Source organism: Falco naumanni, chromosome 2, assembly GCF_017639655.2.
Source record: "Falco naumanni isolate bFalNau1 chromosome 2, bFalNau1.pat, whole genome shotgun sequence".
Taxonomy (NCBI): domain Eukaryota; kingdom Metazoa; phylum Chordata; class Aves; order Falconiformes; family Falconidae; genus Falco; species Falco naumanni.
In genome coordinates this window covers 4,938,845-4,959,697 of record NC_054055.1, presented here as the reverse complement: position 1 = coordinate 4,959,697, position 20,853 = coordinate 4,938,845, and the positions used below count along the sequence as shown (strand labels likewise).

The window sequence follows — 20,853 nt, the reverse complement described above, 5'->3', positions numbered from 1 at the left end:
TTTTAGTCATTGCTTGATTGTACAATAGCCAGGACTCTGTGACCCGGGAGACAGCTTTATAGCTACACTACCGTGCCTTGCTGTGGGCATGATTTGAATCAATACAGAATGGAATTCCCAATTAGTCTCAGCATTTCTCTTTTCTCCTTCAGGGCAAGATGGATAAGCCCCTCAGAGCATCAAAAGCAGACAAAAATTGCATAGCACGGCAGCTAGTAGGCCCAGAGACAGACTCTGTTAGTCTCCTCAAGACCTGAAGAGTCAAAACCACAGCCTCCAATATGAGGTATATTTTGAAAAATTGTGTTAGTTCAATGTTTTCTTTATGCTTACTTATTAACTTTCATCAGCTGGGTAGATAAATATTGCAGAAATCAGTGGGTTCCCTCCCCCCATTAATCCCCAAAATTGGTTTTAAAAAGGTGGTCATATTTTCAGAGTAACCATGTGATGGACAGATTAAGAGCAAGCAATCAAAGTGCTGCCAATTATATTTTGAGGTATCCTCAACATCAATCTTGTTCTTTACTCTTTCTTCAATATTTCTGAGTAAGAACATGCTTCTGAAAGTCTGACCAATATTAAGACTTGTAAAAAAAGCGAAAGAGATGATTTCAAAGCTCAAAGCTGAACTAGCACACACCCTAAGGTGTTTGTCCATCTGTAGTACGAATGGGACATGGGCAGTAAAAAGCAGGGATAGAAAAGGGAGGCATGTAAGTAATAATTATTAAAAAATTTAAAAAAGTGTTTCTTGTGTTTATACAGTCACCCTGCAGCCTCCTGATGGATCACTGGTCAAAGAAATTAACAATTCAGTTTCAACACACAAACAAGAACCCCTATAATGCTTCCTCATCTAAGTGTCTTCTGCTGGTCACACCCTGGAATGTCCTCCACGATGTACATCAGCTGGACTAAAGAGAAAATGGAAGTTCGGTACAAAGCGAACTAAATGGCACAGGTATCCCAACCATTTTGCTTAAAATATAAATTGCAAAGGAGGCTGTGGAAAAGCAAGATAAAGCCCTAAATCAATCATTACATACTTCATTAATTGTATAAAAGTGCAAGATTAAAGTAGTTCGGGTTAAGCATTCAGTTCACTGTAGGCCACGCAAATGCTTAGCTTGGCCATCCATGGCCTGGTTTTGTCATTCAGTTACTAGTATCAGTTTAAACCACAGAAAGAACAACAACTGAATGAATAACTATGCAATCCACTTCAAAAATGGTTAGTTTTCTGTGACCAGCACGAAATATTAGCTCAGTATCATCAGCTATACAATATATACATAAAAATATTGTGTCTTAATCTTTGTTTTAACAACTTAGAATAAAGCTGTACTAAACATTATATCCCTAGTGTGCCAACTCTTTGCTCTGTTCCGGCCGGCTGGCCTAGTAAGACAGAGAAGTCCTTTTATAGCAATGGTGCTTGAATTGATCCATAATTTTGATACTTCAGCCACAGTAACTGTTGAATTGCTTTATTCAGCCAGGCTAGGTGAATTGCTTTATTCAGCCAGGCTAGGTGATCGCACGTGACTGCCTAGGTCTCAGTCAAAGCTTCTTGGGCGGCTCCACCAGAAGAACAGGCCATATTCCAAAAACAAACTGTTAAAACAAAAACAGGAAGAGGGGAAAGATTTCCTGGAATGTTATGTCTCTTGGAACAGAAACCAAACACGGTTTAACCATCATTTCAACTGCATTTCTTGGGATGTAGTAGAAATCAAAGATAGTACCCTAACAGGCATAATCAGTTAGCCCCAATGTATATTCCAAGCACAAGACATTCAAACGCTGCAGGTGCACCGATGAACACAAAATACTGCTTCCTTACCTTCACCTTCGGCCTGTGTTTCAGGAAAAGTGTCCTTGTGTATAAACTGAGGAAAAGGAGAAAAGTGTGCTTAAAATCTCATGTATAACACAGCACATAAAATAATAATGATGCAATAATCCAAATTTTGTTTTCCAACTAGAAAAGTATTGCTTCTGTGATTACAGAGCTACCCACTCCACCTAGATCTATGCAAAATAGGAAGCATGAGCCTACAGTAAACCCCTTTGTACTAGACCATGATTAGCAAACTCATCTACCCTATTACCTGTGTGGGGAGAAAGAGAGAAATTTGAAGAACTAATTTCTCTCTCCGCTATGGAAAGGACTAAGCAGAGACTACAGCCTGTCATTTTGGAAGGATGAAATTAGATCAATGTACCACAAAACGTAGCAGATGTTACATGGGGGGTGGGGTAAGCAACATAGATTGATTCTGTACCTCATTTTTGTTCTTATACGCCTCCCTCCCCTCAGCAGATATTTTCCTGTATATAACTTCAGTTCTTTAAGTGGACATAGCTGATGCCACTGTGTGGCTGACAAAATACTAGGGGAACTACTGCAGGGAAAGCATGTAGTTCATTCAGGTAGGACAGACAAATCTGTACATTCCCCAAGGGCTGGAGGATGCTAACGCAAATTATTTTCTCTGTGCAGCATGCTGTAAAAACCTTGCCTGTGCTATCCAAACTCACTGTATCACTTGCTTTCTGCGAGGAATTTTCTTCAAAAAAATCATCTTGGGGCCTTTAGGGCAGCCAGCAACCCATCAGCCAAAATGGAGAAGCTGTTTTCCACATACTCTGACATATTTAATGTATATACATATATACACACACAAATAAATGTACATATATACATGTACATAAATACACATAAGTGTAAATATGTGTGCATATATATGTATATGTATACACGTGTATAAGAGCTGTCAGATCAGATACTGGAACTGCAGTTTTCCCTGCACTTCTCTTTTACTAGCTATTTTAACACCTGACAAAAAAGCAGAACACTACGTTAGACAGCAAAAACCTTACGTACTGAAGTTTCCTCACTACATAGAATGTATGTGTTAAAGAGACATTCTTTTGGTTATGGGCAAACGGCAATTTACCATTAATGTTATTTCATTATATATTATACCATATATACTAAGAAATTCTTCAGATTCCAGCTTAAATTCTATTTTTGCTCCTGGTTCCACTAGATGGTAGTATAGAACAAAAGCGAGAGACATCTGCGGGCTGCAGACTAGCCAACTTGGGTTCATGTTTAAATCTCCTAAAACTAATATCCTGCCCTTCTGGGAACAGGTTCTGCTCCAACCACTTTGGTCGTCACCCTTCTGCTCTACAGCATGATGCCCGCTAGTTTTCAGGAGGGACACTGCCTATCAAAAAGGTTATGCTTCTAAAATTAAACATGTTTAAGTACTTTGGGATTGCTGCTCAAGAACAGAAAGGTATTAATAGCTCACATTTTGAAATTAATGCTCTGTCAAATAGTTTTCCAGTTTAACTGCTACATGTTTCCAATTTCTGAATTACATTTTCCTGAAAAACCATGACTATTAAAGATTAATGATTACATTTCGAAGAATATAAATTGCTTTTAGAAAGTTTTTAGACCAGCTGCAAAGAGGAAAGAAAAACTCCCATCGGTTTAGTAAGAAGTCATTTTCCTGCTCTTTTGGACAATACATTTTGAAGTACAGCTGAACGTGGGAAAACTCTTAAGACTGCTTTATGGTTTAGGAAACATTTCCTACCTTAGCAGGATATGGAGGTAAGAGCCCAGGCCTGTGAGGATATGCCACCATGCATGAAACTGTGTCACAGCTCCCACAACAGGAGGCATCTTCTCTCGTAGTGCTCTGTAAGAAAGAAACACTATGCAATGTTGGTTGTTATTTTTTTCCCCAAGCTAAGCAATCTGAAATTGTGGTGCTTCATTTGTCAGATCACATGTTACTGTTTCTGTATCTCAGGCATGTGCTTCATGACTCAGGCTTTCAGCAGTTGAGGAACAGCAGTTAAAGCTCATGCTGCCACTATAGAAAGATACTAGCAAACTGGCTTTCTTCACATTTAAAGAAAACACATGCTTCTTTACACAATGAGTAATCAGTTACTTCTGGACTCAGATTTCAGGGAATCTATTTACAGCATCCCACAGTCCCAAATGAGTTCTACCATTCTCCTCCCCAAAACCCCATCAACAACGGTCCATAGGATGAAATGCTGAGTTTAAGGTCTGAGAGAGGAAATGGGGTCCATCAGACGCCACCACTTTACATTTGGCAATCACACCACCTGTTCTCCACCTCCATGGAAGCTCAGGTTGCCTTCCTCTGTTGTACTCTAAAGCAGGGATAAAATGGGTGTTCAGTGAGGAAGCAATGATAGAGGGTCTGAAATACTCTGCCAACATGCTTTGTACATTGCACAGTTATGGGGTGTGAACTACTTGGGAAGAGGCTAAGGGATGGACACAGAGAAAGGGAAGGAACTCCATTTCCCTGATTTCTCCTGCTCACTAGGCTTCTGCAGATAACGCCTCTTTTGGTTGATGGTGGAACAAATGTTTCCATCTGTCTTTTTTCTTGACTTTCATTTCACATTCAGTCAAAACAAAAAAAGGAAAACTATGATTGCAGGTGTTAAGGAAGAAAAATCTGCAGCTTCTGTAATACTTATTTACTGCTTGATGTTACAATGTGCAGTCCCCCTGACTAAACACTAATCCCTGAGCTATTGCTTAGTTTCCAGAGCTGCTCAGTCACACGTATGAAGAGTTTTGATCACCCCAGCACAGCCTCTGAGGCTTTGGATGGCAGGAAATCTCAAAGCTCAAATTCAAAAGTGCATGGATACAACCAGGGAAGCTAAGTGCTTTAGATGTGGTGTTATGTTTTTGGTTTTTTGGTTTTTTGTTGGTTTTTTTTTTTTTTATAAATAAGTTCTAGGTTTAATGAAATACAGAAAAACAAAACCTGAACCAAAACACAATTTTGAACGTTAAAACCAGAAGAGCAGGTAGGCGGATGATTCACAAGTTAGATCTTTAGAGAATAAAAATTTACAAGGAACTGGAATATACTTTCTCCAAAGGTTCAAGTCGTAGTACCACCTGGAGAAATTCAAGGCTCTGCAGACATTTGATTAAAGCTAGTAAACAAGTGTATTTAATTTTTTCCAGCACCACAACCAAATAAATATTACAGAAAGTATGCTAACTTTTTTTTCCCTTTACAAAATAAAGATGGAAAAAAGTGCTTCAGCAGCTGGTGTAAACTTTGAGTCTAGGAAAAAGTTCAAAAGCCCCATGGACCCGCAGCAGCTCAGCAGGCTCGGTGAATTGGGGGTTATGATCTCACCACTGATGTGATGCAGCTGCAAAAATCAACCCTGATGCCAGTATGTGCAAAGTCACTGTATATCCACCCATTTGTGTCGGCAAATAGCTTTTCTATCCCATCTGTATCAAGCATTTCTAGGGACTAGGCACCATGTATTATATTAAGTACACTTATTTTTTTTTTAAAGTTTAAAGGAAACTCCATTGAAGTTAACTTTAAGTTGGCTTAACCTAGTGCAGGGACTACAGAGCCAACAAGGACAGATGGAAAACGCTAGACCTCTTTACAGCATGCTGCAGTCTGACCCTGACAAAGCAACCTTCTAGGACGATTCTGTACACCACAGATTCAGCAGCATAACAGTGCACCAGATAGCCAAGAGTACATTTTCTGGATGCTGGCATCAACCTTTCCATCTCCTCCAGCCTGCGGCAGAACACAAGTACCACAACTAAGTGGAAGAAAGGTGCCATGGTGCAGTTGTCCAGTTCTGGTGTAACACACATTAAGAGAACAACCTGTTCGACTGGTGCTCTCTCATGCACAGACAGGATATCTAACCACATGATGAGATGCTGGGCTCCTACAAGCTTTGTCTGGGGGCCTTTTTTACCCCATCTGGCAATACACTAAACAGAGAGGAAGTCTTTCCTGGCCTCCTCTACAAGTGCTAAGCCAGAAGACTTCAGGCTAATAATGACAGCCAAGCACAGTGTACTGGCTCACAGAGTTACTGTTCTTTTTGAGATGCTCAAACAGCTGTTGTTTACTGGTGACAGCTATATTGCAATAGATATTTCTTTAATATGCAGAACTACTGCTTTTGGTATTTTCCTGGGAAATGGCAAGAGCAGAAACAAAAAGAAAAAAAAAAGCAGAATAAAGAACTCATTCAGATGAAATCAAGTGTGAATAGTAGGCTTTAGTAAGATACAGATCCTCAAAAATACTTCAGTGACATTAATTTCTCTCAATTTAAGTTGAAGTTAAAAATAAAAATCAGTTATTTAAAAAAAATTTATACTCATGGATTTAAAAAAGCTCTTGAGTGCTGAATCTAGTCGTGAGCAAGCTGCATAAAACCCTCATGGAATGTTCTGTAGGCAGCATACCATACATACCATGACATGGACTTGAATATACACCACAGAAAATACAAAGCTTTATGCTAAAAGACTATTAAGAGTTATCTGAACAAAGTGAAAAAACTCACCTCAGTTTATCACAGAAAATGTTGTCCACATTCCAGAGAAAAAATCCCATTAAAAATACAGTTAAAGATGTATAGCCTAGACCTCTAAGCCATGGGTATACCCTAGAGAGAGAGAGAGAAAAAATGCAGAATTTAGTTCAAGATGTTTCAAAGGCAGCTTGTAACATACATAAATACTATTACATACAAATAAACCACTTAAGTAATTTATTTTTTTCCCTAAAAGGAAAAATACCAACTTCAAATCTCATCTGTTCAAGTATTATATTTTACCACCTCCCCTCTCTCCTGAATTCACATTCTCTGAGACTGGTTTTTTAAACGTTTTTCTTCTGTATTTCTAATTGTTCCCCAAAATACTGCTCCCTCCTAACACCACAACTAAGTGGGAAAACTGAAGTTGGCTAAAAAGTATTAATTCTTTGGTACTGTGTATAATCTTTCAGTTAAAAAATAGCCAGATTACAAATTAGGACTCTCCCAAAAGAGGTGGCTCTTTTCCAAAGCATAATATCCTTATGCTAGGAATAAGGTCTTTCAAAATTACTTTTGTGAACATAGACCACCATGACCAACAACCAATCAAATGAAGGGGTTTAGAAAACAGTAATTTCCTGCTCTATTTTATCACTGAGTGCTACTGGGGATGGAAAAATGTCCATTTCATTTTAAGACAAAAAAAAAAATCCTGTTTATAATATGGGAAACACACTGAAGAACCAGATGCAAGAAAGTGCATCATTAATAAATTTACCCTCACTATCTGCATTCAGGTTGGACAATGGAATTGTGAACTTCCTACATGGCAGTTGGGAGCATTTGCTCCTTTCCCACTAATAACATGAGTCCAAAAGCAAATCCAATTCCAACCCTAAAAGGTTGCCATGAAATACTGTTCAAGTTATTTTTAAGCGTTCTGAATGCAGTTTAGATTCTGGGTTAAAAAGCATTCCTGAGCTGCTTTTTCTCCACTGTATTATATACAGCACATGTTTCAGACCTGTGAGCACTGGCAACGTGCAAAACACGACAGGCAGAGCTTCTTCCACAGGGCAAGCTAACCAGAAGCATGTTGTATGTGTTCACACCAAGGGTACTGCCAATATAAACTAGCAAAATTATTATTTTAGTCTAGTAATAAATGCATGGAGCACCATGTCATACATGGCAGAGACTACACTGTTAATATTCCCAACTCAGTGCTCTAGAGACATAGCAAGCCCAGGACATGAAAAAGCACTAAATGGTATGTTATACATGCTGGTAATTAGGTAATTATAGCTAGAATTGTTCAGGGAATAAATGGTGGCATTTTGTGAGGGAATGAGAGAGAAGCTAGCATCACTTATTAATGGGGAACATGCTTCGTGAGCAAAGAACACTTGCCAAGTAGTTATCTTGGGAAGGAAGCAGACCCAAGAAAGAGATGGAAAGTGCAGGGGAATCGGGCAGGAACAGCAACACATGATGAGGATCGGAGGAGGCAGCGGCCTGGAAAGAATAACACGCTGCTATTTGAGATATTTACTCTAAGCTCAGAGGAACTTCAAGCCCCACGCTATGGAATAGGAGTGATAGGAAGCTAATATATATTAAGAAAGAAAAAAAATAAGCAGAAATTGGGGTAGATATGTAAGTTGAAAAGGGCTTGGACAAGTGTAGTGCCACTAATGGAGAGACAGGAATATGTTTTAGCAACCCAGAAAAATAAAACCAAAAGTGTACTTGGGGATGACTTCTAGAGTAAAGAAAGGGTACCTTCCAGTTGACACAACTGATCTAGCAGAACTAATTTAAAATTAATCGTACTTTAGTTAAAATTTAGAAGTAGTTTAAACCTACTTCGCTCCTCATCTCAACTTTCTAACCAGCTTGCATAACATAACCACAGGGGGAAGCAAGTAGGGCCATGTTACAACGAAGTGATCTAGCTAGTTAAGAAAATACACTCCCAAACCCCTAAAACTGAAGCAAAAAAGTAGGTGGAACTTCAGAGACTGATATTTTCTGGAGGAAGACAGTGAATGATGCCCTGTGAGGGAGGATGGCACTGTTATTGATAGCGCCGGAAGACAATGAAACTCTCTAGAAATAATGAGAATGCACAAGTGCGTGGAATTTGCAGAACCGGAAAGATAGCAGGGCCAGGGGTTTGCCTATACAGACAGAAATAAATCTAATCTAAGTGACTAGAACTGTGCTAAATCCTTTTATATGAATGGAATTAAAACCACTTGAACTTGATTCAACTTAGTTTCCCTTGGAAGTGAATTAAGAATCACAGAATCGTTTCAGATTAAGGTAACATCATTTAAGATCTCCAAGCTAGGATTAAAGTTTCCATGTTCATGGGTTTGAAAAGTGCCTTTAAAGTGATGATTGTTTCTAAAGCTGCAAGTAACACGCCATCAGTTTTAAGTTCTTCTTGCTTAACGGAAGTCTGAACAATTACACTTGGTCTGTGGGGATCTCTTGGGGAAAGTCAAACCAAATTAGCTGAAACTGCAATTGGAAGGAAATTCAATGAATCTACTTTAAGTTCACACCTTTTGTTAAATTCTTCCGTGTTTTTCTGAACAGATACGTGTGTAACTCAACCAAGTTTAACAAAAAGCACATTTAGAACGAAGATAGTAGAGAGAAAACAGTAATTTTCAGGGGCAAACCCCAAACACATGAGAACACCAACTGTTCACAGGGGAGAGAGAGGAAGGGGCAACCAATGCCCCTGAGAGCTAAAGGTATGTCTTTACTCCAACAGACTAAATTCTTTCTTCGTCACTTCTACCCACCAAGTCTGTACTTCGATGATGCAAACATTTCTCAATGTCTCCTGCCATTTCTAATACCTTTTTTTTGTTATACATAGCTCCTATTTCAATTTCCATAACGTATGACTGCACCCAGTCAAAACCGTAAGGGAAAGTATCATTTAGTGTTCTGTGTTACTATGTTTTACATTTGAATTTTAGACACTGAAGTAGGGAAGAGCAAAGGAAAATATTAACTGATGGTTCAGGTCTGTGGTCTTACTCTCACCTCTCCCCAATTATCATCATTAGAGTTGGATGCTGGCAATAGATTTCACATGTTACCCAGCAATATGGAGACAGAAACTTCATTTCCCTTAAAGTCCCAGGCTAACAGCCGAAGCCACTAGCAGAACACCTGGCAGTGAACAGTGATCATAAGTGCAGAGATCTCAGCTTTGTTTAATGTTATCCCAGTGGCTTCCCAAAAAATGCAAGAAGACGAACCACTCCCTTTCAACCAATCACAGCACGAGCTAGCATTACGTACCTAGCTAAAAAAATTTGGCCATTGCCAATTTCTCATGTTAAGCCCACCAAAAAAAGATGCAAATGCGAAGTTATATCTTATAATGCTGAACTAAATGGTTACTTACCATAATACTATATAAACAGATCGTAGAACTATAATGGAAACTAGTGTTCCATACATGACCTGGAAATAAAAACAGAGATAAAATTTAGCAGTTGGATTCAAGAGACTTTATAAAACACTACCGGAGTAAAAAAATTTTGAAGCCTCTGTTAATTCTTATTTCTTATTCTCATAAAAATAGCATCCTCTCTAACTTCCTCTCCAGATAGTTTTCCATAAAAGTTTCAAATGTGTGATTATAAACCATGCCCTTTACGCAATTACAGGAAGTCAGTTGTGCAAAACTTTCCCTTTTCTGAATTAGGAAGCAAACACTAGATGGCACTCAGTAAGCACGCTGAAACCAAAATGGTAACGAACTCCTACCATCTCTTCTCTATCTGTGCATTTTAGCCCAGGATTGCACAAGCATCAGCTAACACCGTTTTTGAAACCTGTGTTTTCTTCACTGATATTTGATGAATATATTTTCCTGAAAGCAAATACCTGAGACTGCATAGGCAGCATGCCCATACTGAGCACCAGTATGGGAGAAACTTCCAAGGAAGCATTTAACAGACTTACAGATTATCGGGATGCAGTCTAATTATACAGTGGGAAGGCTGCATGCTCTGAAAAGATCCCTGAGCAAAATCTGGCTCACTGTAGGCTTGATGAATCTGAATGTAATTGCCTGACTTATATAAAAAGTCAAAGTAATAATTTATTTTCTGCCTTGTGATCTTTAAATCACTCTCTTTTTCACAAGCTTAGTATCCACATAACACCATCTCCAAGACGTACAGACTAAAGAAGAGAAGAAATGTGATCACCCATGCCTGAAAAGTGATGTAGAAGCCACTGCAGCAGGGAGGATTTTCAGACACTGGTGACATGAAATGACTCTCCATGCTTTTTGTTCCGAACACTGTTTTCCTCCCGCCAAAAGGCAGTTCGTTGCAAGCAGTTGTGCCTTGCTCTTTGCTTTGCTACAGTGGCTCACAAGCCCCTCACTATTTTTCCACTTCCTTGTTCACTGACTTTCCTTTCTCATTTTGTTTTTAGTTAACTCCCAGCTAATGCTGCCTTTTTTTTCTTCATGTGAAACAGAAAAATGACAAACGTTTGCTGCCTATTTTTAAAAGCCACTAAACTTCACAGAGTTGTGCTTAGAAACTAGTGTCCTTACCATGTTCTCCTGATCTCCTTATACTTTTCTTCTTTTAAACTACATTGTCTTCAAGACAAGGACCAGCCTCTTACTCTGCTGTAACTGGGGCATTCGGCTATTACCATCCTGCAACTATATGCACACGTCTAGTCACCTGACACAAACCACATTGCTGCAATAATGCAAAGTGAAACCTACCTTTCAAAAGTCCATAAAGGCAAATTTTCAAACTTGTTTAGCTTTAAGGATGAGGTTAGTAACACACACCATATTATGAGTGCATATATACAGAACAAGACAGACAACAGAGCCCTTATGTTTGACAACAGGTAAAAGTACGCTCCAATATTGACTATGCAAAGTCATTCAGCACAGCAGCTCTTTATTTGCACTCAGAGTGAGATCAAATAACTTCAGTAAACTACTACTACTCTGTGTTCTGCTCTGTAGAGCTAAACAAAGCAAAAGTATTTGAAAGGCTAATTGGTTCTGGCTTGTACTTCATACAAAACTGTTAGCAAATTCCAGTCCCCTTGCTGGGGTACGGCACAAATTGGGGGTAATAAAACCCCAAAAAAACCTGCTAGACACAGCCTGAATATTAAGTGCTTATCAGTTCCACAGTAAAGGTAGAAAGGGGACTGCTCAGGTGTGCTAGGCGCTGCATGCAGGTACAATTCTGTATCACTGACATTTTGCCTAAAAAGACCCCATCATGTAAGAAATACAAACTATATTTAAAAGTTAAAGTACCGTTTACTTCATCAGCCTCATTTAAAAAAGCCTGTTTCATTTTTCTAATCTAATAATTCTAAGAGAAGGATTGCACAGAGGAAGAAACTCACAGAAAGGCTCCTCTGGAACACAAATCACAATATAATGCCCTTTCCCTGCTCATCTCCTCTTTCTTATAACTTCCATTGCTAAAATGCTCTTCTCCAGCAGAGACACAGGAAAAAACTAACCCATGAAGAGAAATTTCTATCATACTGGTTAGGAGTATTTTTATTTTTATTTTTTTTTGCTTTTTTTTGCTTTTACCCAATTTGCTCTCGGGTTCTTTGCACAAGATGTTAAGAGTGTCAGACTGCGCCAAGAGAAACACATCTTATACAGAGCCCAAACCCCAGGTAAAACACAGGCTAAAAATGCTATTCTTTTTACAGCAGCTGCTAAAAGCAGGAAAGAGCAAAAGCTAAGAAAAGCTTTCTTTGTAAAGCCTCTGGCTCGGTATCTCCTAGTGACTTGCTTAATGGCTTGCAGAATAGGACAGTCTTAATGGAGGGAGGAAAGGAACGAAATAAATACAAAGAACCTTGTAGTGACTGAAGAAAAAATATGCCCACAGTTGACACTTCAATTTCTTGCCTTTTCCGCTCCCCCACACAAACAGGTTGTTAGCAGTAAAACACATTCATGTTTAAAAGCCTGTGAAAGAATGGAACAACAAACTGTTCTGCTCTGCACGCTCCAATCCTCCACGCTGAAGGCAAGCACCAAGGAGGCGTTGCCACGATATGCAGAGACTGTAGCTGCACGCCTCACTACAGCTGTTTCTTACTAGAAGCCTATAAACCAAGTTACACAACTTAGTTTATACTTCAGGGAGCAGTGCTTACTTTTATTCCTTTACCACCCATGGATTTACTATTCTCATCATGCCAAAAATTTGTTAGGTATTATCCGTACATCCAAAGAAGGATAAAGTATGAAAGAACTAAAAAAAAATAAAAAATATCTAAAGTATTGACTCAAATTTTTCAATTCCTTTAGCTCCGTTTGTTCTTCTTCTTTAACTACCACATCACTTAAGTGACAGATCAAAACCAAGCAAGTTTTGCGCTGTTTTGTCTCACGGCACTTTTAAATTATAAGCCAAAGAACACCCTTGCACTACAATCGAAACAAAGGGAAACAACAGAAACTCATCATCTTTTGTTATCACTAGACAGTTCCCTCTGCTGTTTAAGACGCAAATAAAGCGACCTGTATTTCAGCTTTGAAGCCTGTATCTTTGCAGTGGGAAAAACCCCAAAGTCTTACTAACACCCTGTGGATTCCCTGGATTGAAGGCCAAATATGAAGAACATCCTTCTAATTCACAAATGGGAAGCAAGCATTTCAGGGCTTAGTGTTGGCAGCATTTCTGATGCGGAGGCAGTTAAGCAAGCGATACAGATTCATTTATGCAAGTTGGAGGCAAGGTTGGTACTCCACACTGGGGGAAAGCATACAAAACTGGTTCTCCATCTACCCTTCTAGTACAGAAAGTAGCAACAGCCTGTTATATCCACTTCTCTGTTTCCCCTGCTCCTGGCCTTCTGCCCATCCTTGGTTAATAAAGCCCATTTATCAGCCTCAAATATTAGTGTACACATTGGAAACCGCACCAAGAGATTTTGGATTCTTGGCAACCATTGCTTACCTATTAATAAAGCAACCAGCTATCAAAAGATAGTTAGCCTAAGTACTTGAGAGCTGGAAATTGTATTTGCAATTTACAACAAAGAAAACAGACTTCTACATGTTCTTGGATTTCTGGAAAAGAAATCTGACGAGAGAGAAAAAGGAAGGGCAATCCCCACAATGACACTGAAAACACCAAATAACTCAGCATAGTTACGGCTGGTTTAGTACTACATGTTGCCTTGACAGCTCCTGAACTAACTAATTCAGATTACTAAGTTTGGTCCCGTTTAGAGGCACATATGTGATGGCAAAGCAACACACAAGTCACTGCTGCTGCACAACACAGAGCAGCTCTCCAGAGCTTCTGGAACACTGTCTGCAGCAGTAAACTGAGCCTCCCCTTTCAATGACTTGTAGAGGTGATCCTTTGGAGAGTCAGAGCATCCTTCCACGTTCCCTAAGCTATTGTGCACGTAGAAGTACTAGCCAGAATGAAAGCTGTACTCGCTTTCTGGAAGACATCCCCAAACAAGCTGTGTAACAGAGTGAAATGTCTCTCAAATTAGTTTTACACGTGGTCTTCACCAAGGCAATGCCCAAGTAGAAAAAGCTCTGTGGTGAAGACATGCCCTGAAAAGGTCATTTTTCACAGACTGCTTGGCAACCGGAACATGTAGAAAGTAAGAACATATTTCACTAAAAGGCACAATACATTAAGCCACAAGCCTACGACTAACTGTTGCCTTAGCAGCAGGAGGGACTCTGGAGAGCTGCAGGACACTGAGTGAGTCCACACAGATTCCCCAAAATGGGGAGTCCCATGTCTGAACAGGTTGTTCCCTGACATAACATATTCTTCATGCAGTTTCAGGCTCCCATAGCTACTTCTACATACATCTTTCATCCTGTTTTCACTTCTTTCAATGCATTTGCATATTTAACACACCTGTGGAGAACAATTTTTTTTTTTTTTCATTGAGGCAAATGAAATACCTTTTCTCCCATGCTCACTCTCCCTCTTACCCAAAGTCATCTTAATTGGTAAATCTAATGGTATTTTATTTCTATCACTGTTGCAGAAAATTCACTGGTCATATTATTATGCCATGATCAGCAAACTCATCCAGGCACTCCCTCCCTCCTTCCTTTGGTGATCTGTATGCGGTTTAGAACAATAATAGTTCATATTTGCCCATCAGTGCATGCTCTTCCGTTCTGAATCATTTATCATCCTAATCCTCAAGGTCTCCCGGTTATCTCTGCATCACCTCCTCTGTACTCAGTGATGCCTCTGAATTGTGTATCTTCACAAGTATCACAAGTATTCACAGTACATGACTCTGGGTTTTGTGCTACAGGTCATTAAATAAAAACAGTCCCACTACTGATCCGAGAAAGTCCAGACTGAGACTGCTTTTCATCATCTCTGTTAGTCATTTTGCACTAGTCACTCCCTTAACACTATTTGCAATTCTCATACTGACCTACTTCTCCAGTTTGCTTAGTTTCTCATGGGACACCATAACAACACTTCTGAAATGTCTATACAAAAAAATATTTTAAAAATCACATTTCCTAATGTAAAAGAAACAGCTATTTAACCTAATTTTCTATTTACCTTTTGATTATTTGTTTGCTCAAAATTTGCTTCAAACTCTTGCAGCAGATGACTATGCAAATAAAACAGGTTTTTAGGTCTATTTCATTATTCACATAACTTAGCCCGCTAGCTGAATGAGGGTTTTGATCACTAGAAGTGTATGGCCAGCACATGGTATGTAGCAAGTAAACACATCAAGATAGAAAACAATGCTTTGTGGGTGACAGCTTTCTAGGCCATATCATATTAAAGAGGGAGCTACCCGTAAGGCTTGAGTCTAAAAGGTTAACTGCCAGCGTAATTTCTTCTGCTTCCAGGGCCATCTTAAATTTGTGTATCTATGGATCACCCCACACCAGCAGCCAGATTTCCCCCATCCCCTTCCTTGTATAAGCACAAACATGCATGTGGTAAACAGGAATAAGCAACTCATTTGATTTAAAATTAATTCTTAGGAGACTTTAACCTGTTTTGTTCCCCAATCAAATTTACATCAGAGAGTAGATTTGTGTGCCAGATGGGAAAGAGGGGAGAGGCACAGATGTTTTCTTTGACAGTGGTGCTGGCTTTAAAACAACTATAAAACTGGGATGTAGGGTTCTTTGACACCATGAAAATTAGATATAACAGTGCTACAGAGATTTTGACATAAACAAGGTAATACATGCTTGTAAAGGCCACTGCTGTCTTTCATTTAATTGATGAGGCAGTAAAAAAATACCAGATCATTGTCAGGCAGGGAGGTGTTTTTTCCCTTCTAATGATGTGTAGCCTCCAACTGACCAAAGCATGCCTCTCATCCCTCCTGCGGTTAAAGCGCTAAGACCTTCAGAGATCTGCAATATGTGGATGAAGAAAAAGAAGTTGGTCTCTGTTGCCACTGTGCCATGAATAACAAACTGAAATCCCCTTCATGCCCTGCTGGCAGTGAGCAATTTATGAGTCTTAAGTTGAGAAGGAAAGTAGAAAGTAATTCACTGAAAAAATGAGGCTTGGATCCTGGCTACTAAATATAATAGGGTCTTTTTCCATTCTTACTGCTCTCCTTTCAGGGGAAAAAAAAAAAAAACTAGTGAAACAATGAACAATATAAAGTTGTCCATGTAGTTATTCCCCTTTTTGCAAGACTGACAAATGATGATGATCACAGACAAATAGCTAGAGGAATAAAATGCTGCTCTGTCTCCTGATGCTGCTTTCCAATACAGTTATGGACCGAGACTGTGATTTAAACTATGATTGCACGATCATATTTAGCTTTAAGTCTATGAAACCCATTCAGTAGGAAAATACTTACTGAAATTATATTGAAGGGTTTTGTGTTATTTTTTTTCCCCATGTGCACTCTAAAATGAGGACAAGCATTAAGAAAATAACCTTGCTTAGTGGTGCAGACAGAGAAATGTTTCCTCCGAATTTACAACATATCTGGCAAAGATTGTGAAAAAATGAGTGCTGTACTTGAACACTTGGAATTTGGCCATAACTGTATGTTCTCTATAAAAATCAGTCTGGAAAGAGCACTTGTAAGAAGGCAAGCGCTTTTATGGCCCTAAATCTTTTCTACATTGATTCCTCATGTATATATTGTAACAGGGAATTCATATTCTAAACCTAAGAGAAACCAGATGCCAAAAATTAAAGGTCTGGAGCAACAGCTTAAAGTTACCCAATTTCCTTCTTTCCCAACATATCACAGTATCCGTCACCTTATTATTTGTGACATGGGACAATACCTATGCCAATGCACCAAACTGAAATTTAGTGAAGCTGTGATGTGTTTATTGCCATAAATGTAGGTTGAGTAGATAATTGATTAAAGAAATAAAATTCCAGTATCAGTAGTAAATTCTGCTACTTTGTCAACAAAATTACTTTAAGTCACTTCATAGAAAACCAGTTATAACCAGCTCAGTAAAAGCATCATAAATTGCTGCTTTCACCCCAGCCAGTATCTTCCTGCCAGAAACATAAGTAGGGGGGAAAAAAAGGTCTTTAATTAACATTATATATAAAAACAAACAAACCCTGCACATTTCTATTTCTCTCTATAGGTAGAGTAACAATTCATGTTTCTAGGAGAGATTATTTGGAGCAGCTGGATATTTATTTTATTCATCAGTGCTTCACTAATCCACCAACAGGAATCACGTATCATTTTTACAAATGCTGATGCAGCAGGCACATTTTGACAAGCGATGGCACCACCAATTTCAGAAATCCAGGCCTTAAAACTCTGTCCTGCAAAGAGCTCAGTGTTTTGCCTGGCAATTTTTCAGCTATTACCCCTAATAAAAATATCCTAAGTGCTGGAAAACTACTCATGGCATGCATAAACGAGCGTGATTTCTAACCTCCTGTGAAAAGAAGTGATAGAAGTCCTATCCTCACAGGCAACACATCCATGTTAATACTCTTGGGCTGCTACAAAAGGAACCTGTACCAATATGCCATTAAGCCTGTAAGACCATTAACAGCCAGTCTGCTACGTAACCCTAGAAGACATGCTGTGTTTATAAAAAAAACAACAACCAACCAACCTCGTATGTTTAAGTGCAGAGGAGAACATGGTGCTAAGCCACATTATGATGTCAGGTCACAATTTCACAGCAGCCACTAATGGCAAGAAGTGAACACGGATTCATTAAGCCCTCCCTCTCACACACACCTTAGCCCATAGCAAGGGTTGCCACTGCTGAAAACCACATGGAATATTAGGTCAAATGCTAAAACACAGCATGCATTAAACCATTCTAGTTTTTCAGGTCACCAAGTAAAAGGACAGCAACGTGACAGACAGCAATGCCGCTTAAAGAAAAAGGCAAATTGCGCTTGCCTTCCATCTTCCTTCCAGCTATAAAATCCTGTGAAACATTCCGCTAAAACAGCATAGTTTAAAAACAAGATTAGCTTCTCCAACTGAGCAAGATTTACCTGATGGAATACAGGCTCTTTCAAGTTTAAGTAAACCTGCAAAGATTTAAAAAAAAAAAAAAAAAAGAAAAAGATAAATAATTTGCAATAGAGAACTATCATAACATTACTCATCTAAATATTGCCAAGACTTGTTCTGTTAGAACCAAGATGTGAGTGCCTACCCATGCACCATTAAAGTTGATTAAACATTTCCAGCTTCCACTGGCAAAACCTGAGGTTTTAACTGAAGACTTACTTTAAATTAAGAAGCACAAATAGAGACATTAACATTTAGAATCTCCTCATTTAATAGACTTACATACAAAAACGATGCAGAAATTAGACACATTCTCAGTAGGCACTATAAGAAAATTTACTTTGATTTGCTATGATTAGTGTTTTTGACAATGCTTCAATGCCTCATTTTACAGAAAGCTAATAGTTCTTCCTATTGTTAATGCAGTCCATTTAATTTCTGTTTTTGAAGAGAAGGGCACTAGACCTTAGGAATAGCATGCCACAAGTGCAAAAAATTGTAGGAGGCACAGAAGAGAACAGACAAGTATTCTGAAGGCAGATGATCTATGATAGTACTTTTTTTAAGAAATAGTTATCAATAAAAATAACAAAGGTGATTTCTCTGTAGGTGACAGCCAGCACAATACTAATTTTATAAATAAAGGTAGCACACTGCACTGAGAAAGACAATCAAGTTAGCCATCACAGTTGAAATTCTTCTAATTTTTTTAACAGCTACATTCCTTTCTTATTCTGGCTGTTTTAAAACACCAGTCAATAACCTGACTGTGTATCGCAGTTCACTTTTTACAGTTGGTTGAACAGGATTATTCTCATTTCTGTAGATGAATTAAAGTAAGGGAAGATGAGGAATGCAGTTTGTCCAAGGTCTCATAACAAGTCAACAGTCACTGTTTTTCCACATTCCTATTCTAGCAACTGGATTACTGGTTTTCTTCTTCATCTATTCTATACAGTGGTTTAGATAAAGGTTTCAGGTTTCTCTGGCCAGCACAATTTTCACAACGAAAGAACAATTTGTTCTTCCTGACTGGAAGTGAGAGCAATTCAGTACTGCATGTATAATGTGCTCTCACTGGCAGGAAAACTGTCAATCTACAGGTGAAAATACCGTATTAAAAAAAGTTACTTACTATGCTGACTACGAAGCTGTATGTTATTAACAAGAAAAGCAGTGGATAATTGACTGTGTTCTTGTACTTGAAACATTCATACCTGGAACAGAACATAAAGGAGAACAATAACATTCATCACTTACCATATAAAGGATGCATTTTTCAAGGTATATTATCACAAAATTTGTGAGAAAATTTATCCAAATAAGTCTTAGGCCCTTCAAGAAATTGTAGCTCCTCCAATAAAGATGTATCCTTTTAATATAGAAATTCACATTTCTACAATAATTGTTTTAAAAAAAAATATAGTGCAAAAAAACCCCAATAACCTCATGCATATACAAAAAATAATGCAGTCAGTGGAAAGAGTTTGGGAAGCAGAAATGTTTTCAAGAAGGTGCTTAAGGGGTGATAATGGATGGCAAATTAGAAATGAGTTTAAAATGCAATACAGCTGCCAAAAAACATTACATCTGTGAGCTAAAGGCAGCGTGGGAAAGGGACTGCTTACCAAACAGTGAATTCGAGAGATCTGTTAAAATCCAGATTGTTTATGGCTTCACTACAGTCACAGTGCAGTAAATTTGCTAGATTGGGCACTGGTATAAGTGAAACGTAAAAAAAACCAACAACAACTAATTGCTCCCAGTATGTAATTAAAATTACTTCACAATCTCTGCACTACACTTCAGTCACAGTTGTGATGGAATTACACATCCCAGACCAGATCATCAGAAATAAGGTCCAAAAATCCCAACAAAACTGCACTCTGAGAAGCACAAAATCTTTAGGGCTAGAGGAACTTGTCTATGGAACTCCAAGTTACATCCACTTAGTTTATTTGTTTATGATCTTTTGAAAACAGACAGACACTATCATGGATGATTAAACGGAAACAAAGAAAAACCATGCAGGAATATCTGTGGGAAAAAAAATAATTTTAAGACAGCGCAATGTGCTACATTGCAAAACGGTTTGCCACAGTAATTATACAGCTTGAGAGTCAGTAGGACTGAATGACGTATAAGGGAATGTCCTGTGCAAAACCACCCCACCACCTACCTTGAAGAAAACCAAAACGATTATTAAAGGCCTCCTAAACTAAGCATTAGCTCATTCTTCAGAACATTTTAATTACTACCAAGCATACATTCAAAGAATCTTATTAGAGCTATAAATGCTGTAACAGGCTTCAATATTCTTGAAGAGAACAGAGTAACCATTGCACAAAATAAGAACGATTATTTTTCCAAACAGATTTTTATAGCCACTTCTCATCCTTTTCTCCAATCACATTCAAATCAGACAAAATAAATACAAAGGGAATTTCAAGGAGATAGGGAGCTACAATGCAAATATTTCCACTAACAGAGGCATTATGATTCTGGTCCTGAGTTAGCACAAATCATATAAATGTATGAATCACAAACTGACGGTAATTCCACAGAAGTGGGTTTAGTCCTACAGCATCCCATCTCCATTGCAAGCCACCAGTAATTGTCACCAAAGACATTATAATCTTCAATGACTGAATATTTGATATGTTTAAAAGCAGAAAGATAACCTTTGTCTTTTTGACTGCAACAAGTTGATTTATCATTTGGATTTTCCAAGCAACAGAACAAGTCATGTTACATCCAGGCCTTGCAGCAACAGGTAAGAAAAAGCCAACTTATGGTATCTTTACAGTCACCAAATGCTACATTGCTCCCAAAATTAAATAGGGGAAAACATCCTGGCATGGCATTAAGCTGGCATGCATGTTTCAAGACACTCTCCACAAAAATATGCACTCTTCA

General features: G+C 38.5%; 1 protein-coding gene across 2 annotated transcripts in view; it reads right to left on the bottom strand.

The window, feature by feature from the left end:
• Nucleotides 1-1,508: 1,508 nt before the first annotated feature.
• ACER3 (alkaline ceramidase 3) overlaps nucleotides 1,509-20,853 on the bottom strand; it is a 53,206-nt gene continuing 33,861 nt past the window's right edge. For both annotated transcript variants that reach the window (XM_040583503.1, XM_040583504.1), the window contains exons 5-11: nucleotides 19,073-19,154; nucleotides 17,919-17,954; nucleotides 9,827-9,885; nucleotides 6,421-6,522; nucleotides 3,618-3,722; nucleotides 1,847-1,892; nucleotides 1,509-1,617 (exon numbers count right to left, since the gene is read on the bottom strand). In XM_040583503.1, coding sequence (XP_040439437.1) covers nucleotides 1,564-1,617; nucleotides 1,847-1,892; nucleotides 3,618-3,722; nucleotides 6,421-6,522; nucleotides 9,827-9,885; nucleotides 17,919-17,954; nucleotides 19,073-19,154 — 484 coding nt within the window. In that variant the 3' untranslated portion in view covers nucleotides 1,509-1,563. The remainder of the gene's footprint in view (nucleotides 1,618-1,846; nucleotides 1,893-3,617; nucleotides 3,723-6,420; nucleotides 6,523-9,826; nucleotides 9,886-17,918; nucleotides 17,955-19,072; nucleotides 19,155-20,853) is intronic.